Source organism: Staurois parvus, unplaced genomic scaffold (assembly GCF_062004578.1).
Source record: "Staurois parvus isolate SC_StPar_1 unplaced genomic scaffold, SC_StPar_1.0 ptg000412l, whole genome shotgun sequence".
NCBI lineage: Eukaryota > Metazoa > Chordata > Amphibia > Anura > Ranidae > Staurois > Staurois parvus.
In genome coordinates this window covers 2,076,519-2,092,059 of record NW_028318208.1, presented here as the reverse complement: position 1 = coordinate 2,092,059, position 15,541 = coordinate 2,076,519, and the positions used below count along the sequence as shown (strand labels likewise).

At 43.4% G+C, this 15,541-nt stretch overlaps 1 protein-coding gene across 1 annotated transcript in view; it reads right to left on the bottom strand.

Moving 5' to 3' along the window:
- Positions 1-15,541, bottom strand: part of PKD1 (polycystin 1, transient receptor potential channel interacting) — a 252,054-nt gene that overhangs the window by 18,354 nt on the left and 218,159 nt on the right. The window contains exons 32-35 of the mRNA XM_089686812.1: positions 14,700-14,902; positions 12,360-12,435; positions 8,500-8,615; positions 4,191-4,399 (exon numbers count right to left, since the gene is read on the bottom strand). Coding sequence (XP_089542938.1) covers positions 4,191-4,399; positions 8,500-8,615; positions 12,360-12,435; positions 14,700-14,902 — 604 coding nt within the window. The remainder of the gene's footprint in view (positions 1-4,190; positions 4,400-8,499; positions 8,616-12,359; positions 12,436-14,699; positions 14,903-15,541) is intronic.

The following is a 15,541-nucleotide window of genomic DNA, read 5'->3' as shown; positions in this document are numbered from 1 at the left end:
GCGAGCTGTTCTGTCTGATATTTTTCTTGGTCTTCCAGATCTTGCTTTAACTTCCACTGTTCCTCATGACTGCCATTTCTTAATTACATTCCGAACAGAGGATATTGACATCTGAAAACGCTTTGCTATCTTCTTATAGCCTTCTCCAGCTTTGTGAGCGTCAACTATTTTCAGTTTCAGTTTTCTAGACAACTGCTTAGAAGAACCCATGGTGCTGATTGTTGGGGCAAGGTCAGATGAGTCTGGGCATTTAAAACCTTTGAGATTGACATCACCTGGTCTTCCCAGACGATGATTGAGAACAATCTATGACACTGGCAGGTCTCAGCTTTGCAAAGGGGGTAGTGCATGCTATAAATTCTGCAGGGTGCCCAAACTTTTGCAGACGCCATTTTTTTGTTTTCTGTTATTTTGAAAGTGTAAATGATGGAAATAAAATCTAACTTTTGTTGACATAATATAAGAATGTCTAATCTGTAATTTGATGCCTTTTGGAGATTTTTCCATCTTTCCTTGGCTTCTTTATGCACACTAATACAAATTTTTAGCTGGGGTGCCCAAACTTTCGATCCCCACTGTAGATCCATGTGAGAAGGTGAGAGTCCATCTGGATGTATATGTTCACTGTAGTGGTTCACGTACATTGAGGACTTACAGCACTGGGAATTTGGATGCAATCACCAGCAGGAAGATGTTCCACTCTTTCTGATAATTTGAAGAAAGTATTTTTCCTCATCTTTTGGGACTATTAGTCATGTTTGAGTCTGTTCATATATTTATTGTCTCTTGTTAGCAGTGCAACACTTTTATTTTATTCATTTCCTTTACTCTACCACCCTTACCCCCTCCCACTTTCCCTCTATGGTCTGGGCAGGGGTACTCCCAGCAACCCCATTACCACCCCCCCACCCCCTTTTTTTTCCTCCTCCCTATTTTCCTCATTTTTTTCTTTCCTCTTCGTTGTCTCTTACAGTCTGCTCTTCCCTGACTAAGAGCTCTCCATATTCTCTATGGCATAGGTTGAATGACCCATAGCCAGCTGAAGGACTAGTGTCTCATGGCTGGGCTACCGAATGATGTTCTTAGTCGGGCTCCCTTTCTTTCTAAGTCTTATTCTGAAAAAATGTGATGTATTCTTCAGCCGATCCTGAATACGGCTGCCAGACTCATTCACCTTTCCAACCGCTCCTTTTCCGCCACCCCCCTCTGCCAATCCCTCCACTGGCTTCCGATTGCGCAACGGATCAAATTCAAAATCCTAACACTGACGTACAAAGCTGTCCACCATACTGCTCCGAACTACATCACTGACCTAATATCCAAGTACCACCCAACACGCACACTCCGCTCCTCACAAGACCTCCTTCTCTCTAGTTCCCTGGTCTCCTCCTCCCATGTCCGCCTCCAGGACTTCTCCAGGGTGTCACCCATCCTCTGGAACTCCCTGCCCCAACCCATCAGATTATCACCTACTCTCCTCTCCTTTAGGCGCACCCTGAAAACCCATCTCTTCAGGGAAGCCTACCCCACCCCCTGCTAACTTGCCGACCTCCTCCACTCTTCCTACCACTCCATCCCCCACAGCTATCTCCTCCTGTGCCACCATCCCCTCCCTCCTAGATTGTAAGCTCCAAGGAGCAGGGCCCTCAATCCCCTCATGTTTTGCATTGTATTGGTATTGTTCTGTCACATGTTCTGTCCCCCTTTGTAATGTACAGCACTGAGCGAACTATTGGTGCTTTATAAATACTGTATAATAATAATAATATTAATAATAATATTCTGGATAGGTGTTGTAATCATAGGTTTACATAACGCATAGCACTAATGGCTCTTTATGTCTGGGGGTATCAACCAGACGGATCGCGAACTCTGATCCAGTTATAACTACTCTCTTACACGCTATATACATGTTCTCTTTATTTACTGTTCTATATCTGCTAATATGCTGGAACATTGTTGTCTCTGACTAGTGAAACTGGTTATTCTTCCTTGTTTGGATATAGTGCATCATTTTTCTTTTTCCTTTATTTGTTTCTGTAAAGGCTCCATGTACACTGCAGCTGATAAACTCACGTTTAGGAGCTTTTCTGCGGTTTTTTTTCAGCAGCCCCTGAACTCTCCCTAATGTTTCCCTATGTGTCCATGTACACATCGTCCTTTACAGGCAGTTGAGTTTACACTCGTTTATTTGAACGCACCAAAGTTGCGTTCAGGAGTGGATTTTAGTGGCGTTTCAAACGCCAAATGCTTGTAAATGTGGCTAACCGTCTTTATAAGCGTTTGCGTTTAGAAGCGTTTTTTAACTGTTCCATGTCCAGATGCTGTCCGGAGCCTTTTTTCATAATCAGAAATGCATGCAAAGTGTTTTCCATGTATTCACATGGACCCGGTACACCAGCGCAGTCAGATCCAGGTTTTGCGCGAAAGAAAAAATGTTAGAACGTGCCGCATTATGCTCATGATGGGATCCATAGTGAATACAACCAGAAAAGACAGGTCATCTCAACACATACTGCTCTCTCTGCTTCTGCTCTCTCTATTCCTCTCAAAATGTCTGAAATAGTTAACCTCTTGCCGTCCGCCTGCTGTTCATAAACGGCACCCGCCTTTTCTAGCTGTGCGCGCTCCACCGCGATCCGGTGCCCGCTGTGTCCTCCGGACACAGTGAAACACCGATCGTCAGACGGGACCTCGGTCCCGATCATGTGATCACTGATTGGCCAATCAGTGATCACATGCAAAGTAGTAAGCAAGATGTCACTTGTGACATCATTGCTTACTACGTGTGAAATGTGTGAATGATCACAGAGGTCACATGGTACAAGGCTATTCACAACAGCCTTGTATCATGTGACAAGGTGTGACCAATCACAGCTCACTCAGTATTTCTCAATGGCTGCAAGAATGCAGACAGAGAGAGAGAGAAATGATTGCTTTTACATTCTATATGGGTGTAAAAGCAATCACTGCAAAAAAAAAACCCAAAATCTTCATCACCCCCCACAAGTAGTACAGTGTCACCATGGTGACACTGTACTGCTAGGGTGACAGTATGTAAAAAATAAATAAATAAATAAATAAATGGCCGGATGGTGGCAGTGCAGAATTGGGTGGCCGTTTATAAATGGCCTTCCTGCACCCTGCTTGCGCGTGCTCCCTGGGAGCGCCCAGCAATGCGATCCGGTTCCCGCTGTGTCCTCCGGACACAGTGGAACACTGATCGTCAGATGGGACCTCTGTGTGAGGTCCCGATCATGTGATCACTGATTGGCCAATCAGTGATCACATGCAGAGTAGTAAGCAAGATGTCACTTCTGACATCATTGCTTACTACATGTGAAATCTGAATGATCACAGAGGTCACATGGTACAAGGCTATTCACAACAGCCTTGTACCATGTGACAAGCTATGACCAATCACAGCTCACACAGTAGTTCTCAATGGCTGCAAGAATGCAGCCAGAGAGAAGGAGAAATGATTGTTTTTACAGCCTTTATGGCTGTACAGTATGTAAAAAAAAAAAAACAAAAACATAAATAATAATAATATTTAAAAAAAAATGTTTAAAAATTATAATTTTTGGTTATAAACTAATTTGGCTTATTTTTTTTTTCTAAAAATATAACGGAATACATTTTGGCCAATATTTATGATGAAAGATTTTTTATTTGCAAAATTTTATAAGAAAAACACTTTTTTTCAAAATTTTTGGACATTTCATTTAAATAGCAAAAAAAATAAATATCCCAGCGGTGAATAAATACCACCAAAATAAAGCTTTATCTGTCTCAAAAAAATGGTAAAAAATTCATATGGGTACAGTGTTGCATGACCGCGCAATTGTCATTCAAAGTGTGATAGCGCTGAAAATTGCCCTGGACAGGAAGGGGGTAAAAGTGTCCGGACAGGAAGTGGTTAATGTTTTACTGTTCCTCAGTGCATTCTGGGCATTTTGGAAGGTCTCCTGAGGTTATCTTAAAAAAACGCTTTTAAACGCAAACACGCATAAACGCGGTATGCAAACGCGGCTAAACAGACGTTTTTTAACCTACATTTTCCAGCAGTTTCCATCGTTCAGAAGAGTTTTCCAAACGTCCCGTGTACATGAAGCCCTAAGATGTCTTGTCTTGCTGAAGTAAGCAGTAACAATTATTAGTACGAAAAACCCCAAAAACTCAGTTCTCACCTTCAAAGGTTCCAGGACAAAGAATGAAAAGAGGAAGCTGAATATTCCAGATATTAACCACATAAGGCCTACGCTGGAGGTGAAGCCCACCCCAATCCACACAGACACCCCAAAACAGCAGAAGAGGAGAAAGCAGCTAAGAACGTGAGCTACACGGATGCACCAAGAGGGTAACATAGTTCCACGTCTCTGGAAGGCATCTGTTATAACTGTAGGAGAGAAAGAAAACAATGGAAGATTGTAACCAGTGCTGTAAATTTCCTTACTGGACAAAAGATTAAACTACAGGTTACCTTCTACTAAACAGCTTTAATAATAATAAACTTTATTTTATATAGCGTCTTTAAAGACAGCCTCTAAAAACGCTTTACAAAGAAAACACAAGAAATACACAGGATAAAACAAAGGAAAAAAAAGAGTTAAAATGTTACGAAATCCACAACAGTAAAATCAGTCTGTATATGCAGTGCAACACGCTTGTTATACTCACTGTGGAACCTAAGGGGTTAATCCACTGCATTGTGTTAAAAGGCTGTTTGATCCTGACTTCTCTGATCCTCCCCTTCTTTCACTGTCCCCAATCCATATGCTGATAGTACAGAGCGCTTGGAGTCACTTTGCACATGCTCAGTTTAGTGTGTATGGCTAGAGAGTTCTTTTTTTCTTTGGGAAGGTTCATGTGATCAGCACAGGACCAATCAGCACTGTCCAGACAGAGGGTCTGCAGCCTCATAGGACAGTCAGAGCAGAATGAAAACTCCTTCTACAAGATTAACCAGTGCTCAGCCAGATATTGATAGAAGTCACAAGACTGCTATATACCGCTGATGAGAAAAGTTATTTAGCAGTTTATATTTCCTGAAATAATTGCATTTCCATGTTCTGTGTACTGTGGGAGACCGGATATAGTGAATGCAGGGTCCGGGGAGACCAGATATAGTGAATGCAGGGTCCGGGGAGACCAGATATAGTGAATGCAGGGTCCGGGGAGACCAGATATAGTGAATGCAGGGTCCGGGGAGACCAGATATAGTGAATGCAGGGTCCAAGGAGACCAGATTTAGTGAATGCAGGGTCCGGGGAGACCTGATATAGTGAGTGCAGGGTCCGGGAGACCAGATATAGTGAACGCAGGGTCCGGGGAGACCAGATTTAGTGAATGCAGGGTCCAGGGAAACCAGATATAGTGAATGCAGGGTCCGGGGAGACCAGATATAGTGAATGCAGGGTCCGGGGATACCAGATTTAGTGAATGCAGGGTCCGGGGAGACCTGATATAGTGAGTGCAGGGTCCGGGAGACCAGATATAGTGAACGCAGGGTCCGGGGAGCACAGATTTAGTGAATGCAGGGTCCGGGGAGTCCTGATATAGTGAATACAGGGTCCGGGGAGACCGGATATAGTGAATGCAGGGTCCGGGAGACCAGATATAGTGAATGCAGGGTCCTGGGAGACCAGATATAGTGAACGCAGGGTCCGGGGAGACCAGATTTAGTGAATGCAGGGTCCGGGGAGACTTTTTATAGTGAATGGGGGAGACCAGATATAGTGAACGCAGGGTCCGGGGAGACCAGATATAGTGAACGCAGGTCCGGGGAGACCAGATATAGTGAATGCAGGGTCCGGGGAGACCAGATATAGTGAATGCAGGGTCTGGGGAGACCAGATTTAGTGAATGCAGGGTCCGGGGAGACCAGATATAGTGAATGCAGGGTCCGGGGAGACCAGATTTAGTGAATGCAGGGTCCGGGGAGACCTGATATAGTGAGTGCAGGGTCCGGGAGACCAGATATAGTGAACGCAGGGTCCGGGGAGACCAGATTTAGTGAATGCAGGGTCCGGGGAGACCATATTTAGTGAATGCAGGGTCCGGGGAGACCAGATATAGTGAATGCAGGGTCTGGGGAGACCAGATATAGTGAATGCAGGGTCCGGGGAGACCAGATATAGTGAATGCAGGGTCCGGGGAGACCAGATTTAGTGAATGCAGGGTCCGGGGAGACCTTTTATAGTGAATGGGGGAGACCAGATATAGTGAACGCAGGGTCCGGGGAGACCAGATATAGTGAACGCAGGTCCGGGGAGACCAGATATAGTGAATGCAGGGTCCGGGGAGACCAGATATAGTGAATGCAGGGTCTGGGGAGACCAGATTTAGTGAATGCAGGGTCCGGGGAGACCAGATATAGTGAATGCAGGGTCCGGGGAGACCAGATTTAGTGAATGCAGGGTCCGGGGAGACCTGATATAGTGAGTGCAGGGTCCGGGAGACCAGATATAGTGAACGCAGGGTCCGGGGAGACCAGATTTAGTGAATGCAGGGTCCGGGGAGACCATATTTAGTGAATGCAGGGTCCGGGGAGACCAGATATAGTGAATGCAGGGTCTGGGGAGACCAGATATAGTGAATGCAGGGTCCGGGGAGACCAGATTTAGTGAATGCAGGGTCCGGGGAGTCCTGATATAGTGAATACAGGGTCCGGGGAGACCGGATATAGTAAATGCAGGGTCCGGGAGACCAGATATAGTGAATGCAGGGTCCTGGGAGACCAGATATAGTGAACGCAGGGTCCGGGTAGACCAGATTTAGTGAACGCAGGGTCCGGGGAGACCTGATATAGTGAATGCAGGGTCCGGGGAGACCAGATATAGTGAACGCAGGGTCCGGGGAGACCAGATATAGTGAATGCAGGGTCCGGGGAGACCAGATATAGTGAATGCAGGGTCCGGGGAGACCAGATATAGTGAACGCAGGGTCCGGGGAGACCAGATTTAGTGAATGCAGGGTCCGGGGAGACCAGATATAGTGAATACAGGGTCCGGGGAGACCTGATATAGTGAATGCTGGGTCTGGGGAGAGCGGATATAGTGAATGCAGGGTCCGGGGAGAGCAGATATAGTGAATGCAGGGTCTGGGGAGAGCAGATATAGTGAATGCAGGGTCCGGGGAGACCGGATATAGTGAATGCAGGGTCTGGGGAGAGCGGATATAGTGAATGCAGGGTCTGGGGAGACCAGATATAGTGAATGCAGGGTCCGGGGAGACCAGATATAGTGAATGCAGGGTCTGGGGAGACCAGATATAGTGAATGCAGGGTCTGGGGAGACCAGATATAGTGAATGCAGGGTCCGGGGAGACCAGATATAGTGAATGCAGGGTCCGGGGAGAACAGATATAGTGAATGCTGGGATTAGTGACACTTTAAATGAAAGCTTGTCTAAAGAAAAAAGTTTTTAGATATGATTTGAATGAGTTTAGAGAAGACTCTCTGATGTTCCCTGGAAGTGAATTCCAGAGTTTTGGAGCATAGCAGGAGAAGGTTCTGTCTCCCACTGAGTGTAGGTGAGTAGGGAGGACACACAGGAGACCAAAATTTGAGGAGTGGCGGTTACGGGGGGGGGGGGGTAGTAAGTTGATAGACAGATAATGGGGTGCCAAACGTTGATTACAGCCTATGTGTGCATGGACACATAGGATAACATGCCGGGGATGGACACATAGGATAACATGCCGGGGATGGACACATAGGATAACATGCTGGGGATGGACATATAGGATAACACGCCGGGGATGGACACGTAGGATAACATGCTGGGGATGGACACATAGGATAACATGCTGGGGATGGACACATAGGATAACATGCCGGGGATGGACACATAGGATAACATGCTGGGGATGGACACATAGGATAACATGCCGGGGATGGACACATAGGATAACATGCTGGGGATGGACACATAGGATAACATGCTGGGGATGGACACATAGGATAACACGCTGGGAATGGACACATAGGATAACATGCTGGGGATGGACACATAGGATAACACGCTGGGAATGGACACATAGGATAACATGCTGGGGATGGACACATAGGATAACATGCTGGGGATGGACACATAGGATAACATGCTGGAGATGGACACATAGGATAACATGCCGGGGATGGACACATAGGATAACATGCTGGAGATGGACACATAGGATAACATGCTGGGGGGTTACTGGCTGTAGAAAAAAACGTCAAAAGCCAAAAACTGCCGCTGTAAAAACGTCCCGTGTGCATGAGGACTGGCACTGGGATAAAAAGCAGCAAAGTGGTAGACCCTGCAGTTGTGATAGGCAATTAAACTTCAGCTTTAATTCCACGTCAACATCTCTTTTAGCTTTAAATGGTTGATATTATAGAAAAAAAATGCTTCTCCAGTATGTAAAATATCCATAAGTGCACATCTCTGTTGGGTGTTGTTAGCTTTTTTAGAGATTACCAGTAATTTTTTATTTATACTTTAAAATCATATATACCTGTCCTGTTTGACTTGATGGATTTGACTTCTCTGGGAGGTCCAGTTATTGTTTGGCCTTTTTCATTTAATTTATCCAACATTATGGTTTCTGTTTTATCCGCAAAAGGGTTTGACCTGTCAAAATAATCAGCAGTGTTAGCCTTTCCTTTCTCAACATATCATCTTTATTCCAGTTGAAACATTTTCTCTTTAAGAATATAATACCCCTGGTGCTTATTGCTTTTTATGTCTCAGTTGAGCTTTTCGCTTCCTTGAACAGTGACAGGTGAACAGGAAGTAAAGGGAAGTCTTCCCTTGGGAACAAAGATTTGAAAGGATGGGAGCATCACACCAGCTTGTATAGACCTTTTCAATAAACTCCGCTGGGGGTCCAGAAGACCCCACCAGTTGCTGGTGAGCAGCCTCTAGGACTGTAAACCACCCAGTACGCTACAACACATCTGCATAAGGTGCAGCGCTCCTACATCACAAAGATGGAGACAAAGATGGTAATAAATCCCAACAGACGTTTATTTATTGATTACAGTTAGTTATAGAACGTTGTCCATTTATGCATCCCTTTACATATATATTGTACATTCACATCAGTCCCTGACCCTCAAGGGGTGTACAATCTAAGGTCCCTAACCCTCAAGGGGTGTACAATCTAAGGTCCCTAACTCACATTCATACATACATATAATAGGGCCAATTCAGACAGCAGCCAATTAACCTATCGGAGGAAACCCACGCAGGCACAGGGAGAACATGCAAAGTCTGTGCAGGTAATGCCATGGTTGGGACCCGAACCAACGACCCCAGTGCTGCCAGGCGGAAGTGCTAACCACTTAGCCACTGTGCTGCCCCACCCATCACTTTACTGTCCTATAAAATACATCTGGAAAAAAAAGTCATAAAAAGGGCCAGAAACTGTTCCTTGAAGCACAACTTCCATGGAAATTGCTAGCCCCCTGCCCCTATTTGTAAACACAGGGGGGAATGGATGATATCACCGTGTCCCTGGCAAAGTAGCAAGCTCGAAATCGTGTGAAAAAAAGGAATCAGCTTGAGTGCATTCTTGATTGAGGTTCAAGCTTCCAAATTGCCAGGATGCACAGTGACATTAACCATTCCTCCCCAGAAGCATTGGCGTCTGCGGCTGAAATGAGCTGTTTTTTTGGGGGGAGAGGGTTTACAATTGGCTGGCAAAAAAACAGACCTTCCATTTGCAAAAGGTCACTTGGTGTATTTGAAATGCAACATAATTTTTTTTTTTTTTGATGTAGTGGAGAGGGGCTCAGACCTCAAGCCCAATATGTTTTTTTTTATAATTGCCATCTGTGTCTCTGGTGGGAAGATTGACTCTCTGTTTGCTTTGATAACTGTCATCACCAAGAAAAAAGTGTGAGAAAATCCCAAATTGTTATGTGGTCACCGGACAAGAATATAGGTGAAATCCTTAATGGGGACACCTGTTCAATGAAAACTGCACAGAAGAGGATTTCCCTTTTGTTCTAATTTGTTCTGTTTTGAGACAGAAAATGAAGGATAATCTCCTTAATGCAACATAGGAAAAACTAACATGCAAAAAAACCCCCAAAAAATAAATAAGGTGATCCAGGGAATATCAGATTGCCTCTCGGGGGATCAGGAAATAATTTTTTTCCCCTGCAGGAGCAAATTGGATCATGCTTTGCTGGGTTTTTTTGCCTTCCTTTGGATCAACCGTGGGTAGAGGATTATAACTTTTTTTTTTTTTTTTTTTTAAATGGTTGCACTGGATGAACTTTTGTCTTTTTTCAGCCAGACTTACTATGTAACTATAACCATTACCTACTACATCCAACAGAAAAATATTAACGTTTTACATGCACTTTAAACTGGTGTAACGGCAAATGCTGGGTGCAATAACTAAAAGCAAGTCATATACACGCACACAATCAATAGGTAGTCACACACAGGTACTTTTAATCAGCATTTATACCATTACATATTCTACACATGTGAAAGACCATTTACCAAATGAACACCTGCCCTGGCACATCATAGCATTCACCCAGCACTCCAAGAAATAACAGAATCCAACTGTAATATTCTTGCACTGTCAAAACCTCCACTTTTATTATCACACGACACACAGGAGGATATATCTTATAGTCATCATAATCTGCATAATAACACACACCAATAATAATGTGAGCATTGCAGCATGAAATAGACACATCATTTGACAGCGTCACAGCATAGAATTAACCTCCCTAGCAGTATGATTATGTCCATATTTCTGTGCTCAAAGCGGTACATTTTTTTGCATGGAAATATGTATTTTTTTATTGTAGGCCTGTAATTTTTAGGAATAACTCACTGATATCTGTCCGAGCAAGAGTCTAGTAAATATCCTGGGTATGTTAAAATTTGAAACACGAAATCATAAATTATAACATAATAAATAATCATAAAAAATAATAATAATAAATTTAATTCAATAATATAATCAAACCAAAAACACTTAAATTTGAAATATAGCGCCAAGTTCGCACATCACTGAGCAAAGTCGCAAAATCGTTTTCAGTGTCTGATGACGAATTTCCCCACGAATCATTATCACTCAATTCTGCAAGTGGTTCTTATTTACTATCGCTGTTCTCTAGGCGGTCTAAAACTGATTTTTGGACACCACGGACGTTTCTCAGTTTCCAGGCAGAAAGAACAGTAAAAATGCAGGCAGGGCGCAGGACAAAGCCCTCGGGACAAAATGTATGTGAAATGGTTTGAAACAGGAATGTTATACTATGTGATTTTAGTGTATTGAGTGAATGTCACTTTTTGTCATTTTCAAATTTCCCACCGCTCCGTCCCCCCGTACGTCCCGACGTCGCAGGGGACGGAACCCAGAAGACAGATGCCGGCATCCGCACAGGGGACACTGCAGGAGGGACATCGCGGGAGCGCTGGACAAGGTAAGAGAAGAACAGATCCCGGAGCAACGCCGCATAGTAAGCCCGAGTGTAGCTCGGGGTTACCGCTTGTGGTACTGAAACTTTACCCCGAGCTACACTTGGGAATACTGCTAGGGAGGTTAATACATTACCAAAGCTATGTTAGAAGCTGGAAGGAACAAATCCCATCGGAACCAAACTGTCCAGGGGGTCACAGGGAAGCCTAAAGTGCGACCGATCGATAAGCACATATAGCCTTAGTAAAAATCCCAGCGTCAGAGCATCCTCTGGGGAAGCTTCCTACCAGTCCCACCTGGACTCCTGGCTTTTAAACCATTTTTCTGGAAGCTGTCCAATAGTGGACGGGCGCCACTCCCACCATAGGAGGAGCTAGCACAAGAGTTCCACGAGGATAAGAGTCACGTTCAACCACCATATTTGTTATCTGAAGAGTCACACTTTTGCTTCTTATCTACCCTAAACTTCTTCTCATCTACCCCAAACTTAAGGATTTCTAACTTCTCAAGCAATCAGTGTCTTTAAACAGGTTTCTATCTTCTAATGTGACATACTAGATGTTATAAACACGTTAAATTTCCATAAACAAGTTTATATCTTGTTCTAAGCAGAATTTGACTCTGTTCCTTTAGCTTAGAGAAATGACATCATTCACCTCTCATGCCCCCGGCATTTGGGCAACAATGCTTTATTGTAAAAATTACCCAAGAAACAAAGGGTCCAAGGCCAACACATTTCATAGGCATTACAGCTGGCTACATAGATGTTGTCATAAAGATTTGTTGCGCTTTTCAGACTAAATATTGCACTTTAACTCGATAAGGGAATGGCAGCCTAAACCCTACAGGGCATTATCCATCAGAAAACAGAACACAGTACATTGTAAATGCAATAAGTTGACTGGCCTCACAAATGTACTCACAGGTCTGACAAGAGATCTGTCTCGGTACGGGAGATCCTCCGCAGGTTTTGGGGGAGAGACATGCTGCTGGCTCCATCTTTACAAAATAAAAGAAATGACTGGTTAAGATTTAGCCCTTGTTTCTGTTATACTAATCATCAGCTCTTTCCGTTTTTTTTTTATTTATCTAAGATCTGCAGCAACATTTAAAATACCCTATTTTGGCAGCAACTTGGAAAGTTAAACTGCTGCGCTCACATACAAGCAGTGGTTCAGGTCTCCAGCAGTCTAACATGGACCCCTAAACACTCGTCCGAGTGATGTCAAAGCTCAGAGAGCTAGAGCGAAGTTGATTGGAAGGGTGAATCAGACCACTGGAGACCCCGGCCGCTGCTTGTGTGCAAAGGCAGCAATCCAAATCTCCAGGATATTTTAATCCTTACTCAAGCTTTTAAGAATTAAAAATAAAAGAATACTGTATATATCACTGTGTCTGCAGCCTGACTGCAGTTAGAAATACAGAGGGGTCTTCCTTCCCTCAACCCCCCACTGCTCCATCTGTCTGGTACTAATAGAAATAGCTAGTATTGCCAGGCATAGAGAGAATGTGACTGTCGCCCCTTCCATCCACCATGCAGTGCTGGATTCCTGAGCTGACAGTTTCTAGCCCTGAACACTGTCAAAAAGGGGCAGGAAGAGAGTCTTGACCCCTGTGTAAGCTTCCATCTAGAGAGACTTAAAGCACGCACAAGTTCACTTTAAGTTCCAAGCATTAACATTGACCTTTTAAATGTCATGTGTCTGCGTATTTTCCTAGTCCAGAAACTTGTTGTCTTCAACCGTACTTTGATAAAGTACTGTTTAAAAATCCTCAATAAATTATCAATACATTAATACGCACGCATCCAGGACCTTATAGTTTGTCCCCCTTTAAAAGTCAGTGCAGACACAGACCTCATGCCCCGGGTTTGATCTCTTTGATTTACTCTTCCATTATATCTTATAGAACACCTCCGGTTGGTTCCTATCATCAGCGTTGGCAGTCTGAATTAGGGGGGGCTTTGGACCAACAGGATTGGCAGACCATGACCCAAGCACTATCTAAGTGTTCCAGGAATGTCCTTATCCTTGAAAATGCCTATAAAATTCTTTACCGATGGTACTATACGCCTGCCCGTCTAGCTACTTTTATACCTACATATTCCCCCGTTTGTTTTCGGGGATGCCAACAATTGGGCACCATGGCCCACATCTGGTGGACTTGCCCCAAAGTAAACAGATTATGGATTAGGGTGTATGCCCTCCTTCGCACTATGCTTCACACAGACATTAAGCGTAATCCGTATGAAGCACTTTTATTTAAACCATTGGAGGGCCTTCTCCGTTCTGAACGGCAGCTGGCATCACACTTATTTGTGGCAACGAAGTTGACAATTGCGAGAGCATGGAAAACTCCTCTTCTTAGTTCTGAAGCTGTCAAAAACCGGATGAATTTCATAATGGTCAATGAAAAATTGACGGCCATATTGTTGGATACCCATACAAAATTTTTGCAAGTATGGCGTCCCTGGCTGGATATAGCTCAACCTTCGAGATTCGACCAGTCCCTTCTATCGATATGAGGATGGATTCTGCCGTGATCGCCTAGGAGCCCCTCTCGGTTTTTTTTTTTGTCCTTGTCTCTCTACGGTTTGTCCTTTTCTAATCTCCTTTCCAAGTTGTTCTTAATCATATTTTACGGATTGAGTTTCCTGTTTTATGTGCTACATCTACAGTACTATCTATGTACCCCAGACTTCTTTTATGTACCTAGGGTTTGGAACAGGTCTCACTTCTTAGAGAGGTCTCTCTTTGTGCCTGTCCTGTTTTGCATAATGTTGATGCAGCAAAACTTTCTTTTGAACTCACATTATTATTGACCCACAAAGGTTCGCTAATAGTTCCTCACCAACTCTTTCCCTCATTCTTGTTTTTATGAAGCACCTATGTAAAAATTTTTTTTTTCAACTTATGCCTTTATTAATGTATGATTTAAATTGGTTTCCATTTATCCAGTACAATTTATATTTGATGGTCACTGAATCTGTGATCCGAATGTTTGTTTATCTCTGCTTCATCTACAATAAAACTTTTTTGTAAAAGAAAAAAAAAGAAAAAAATCCTCAATAAATAATATAGAAAATTAAATGTCATGTGTCCTTGTCATGCAATGATTTCTGAAAGTGCAAAATAACCTCTGACCAACCAAATTTCAATATTCCTGATAATCCAAGACTGAACTTAATTCAGACTAAACACTAAATATCTCTGTTGTCTTCTCAAACTCATTTCATAACTTAACTGCCACCCTTGTATGCTCACCTGATGCTAAGAAATGGCGTGGCATGGATGGGGGAAGGCCTAGTATCACATTGTCCTCCTCACTGGGATGGGAGCTGCCATCTAACCCAAGGTGTTGACTGCGGTGCTTCTCCAACTTCTGGATGCTGTTTCCCATGATGGTCGGGTCACTTAGTAGGTCTGGCCAGCTGAGCATACCATCATTGGCACTCCACTGAATGAAACTGAACAGACACAGACATACATGTTACCGATACCCCCAACTTTCTGAGATGAGAAAGAAAAACTCTAGTTAGCCCAAAGAATACAGGACACTCCACTTCAACGCTTCCATTAGCATAGCAGGCCAGGAAGAATTAATACACATATTTTTTTTACCACTAGTTTTCTTCATATTGGATTTTTTAAAAAATGTTTTAAAATAACAAATGTGAAATTTAATGAAAGGTTTAAGGTAGTATAACAATTTTTGTAATTTGGCAATACATTTTCAAAGAGGTTAATACATCAGACTAAAGAGGGGGACAACTGAGGAGGAAAGAGGGACAGAGGAATTTGGTTGCATAAGAAGGACAGTCCAAATGAGGGATGGTTGGAAGCTATGACCATAACTAGGGAAAGACTACAGTTCTATTAATGGTTGAATATGTTTTTACTGATACAGAATGGCACACATGGTTGCAAACAACACTGAAAACATCAACACAGATCAGAATGATGTATGACACTAAACTAAGACTGTTAATGTCACAACATAAAAATGAACAGCTACTGAATATAAGAAATCAGAATAAAAAAAGGAATTTTGACTTACCTTTAAATGTTCATATCTTGGAGTACTGTACAGTACAGGACACCGGCAA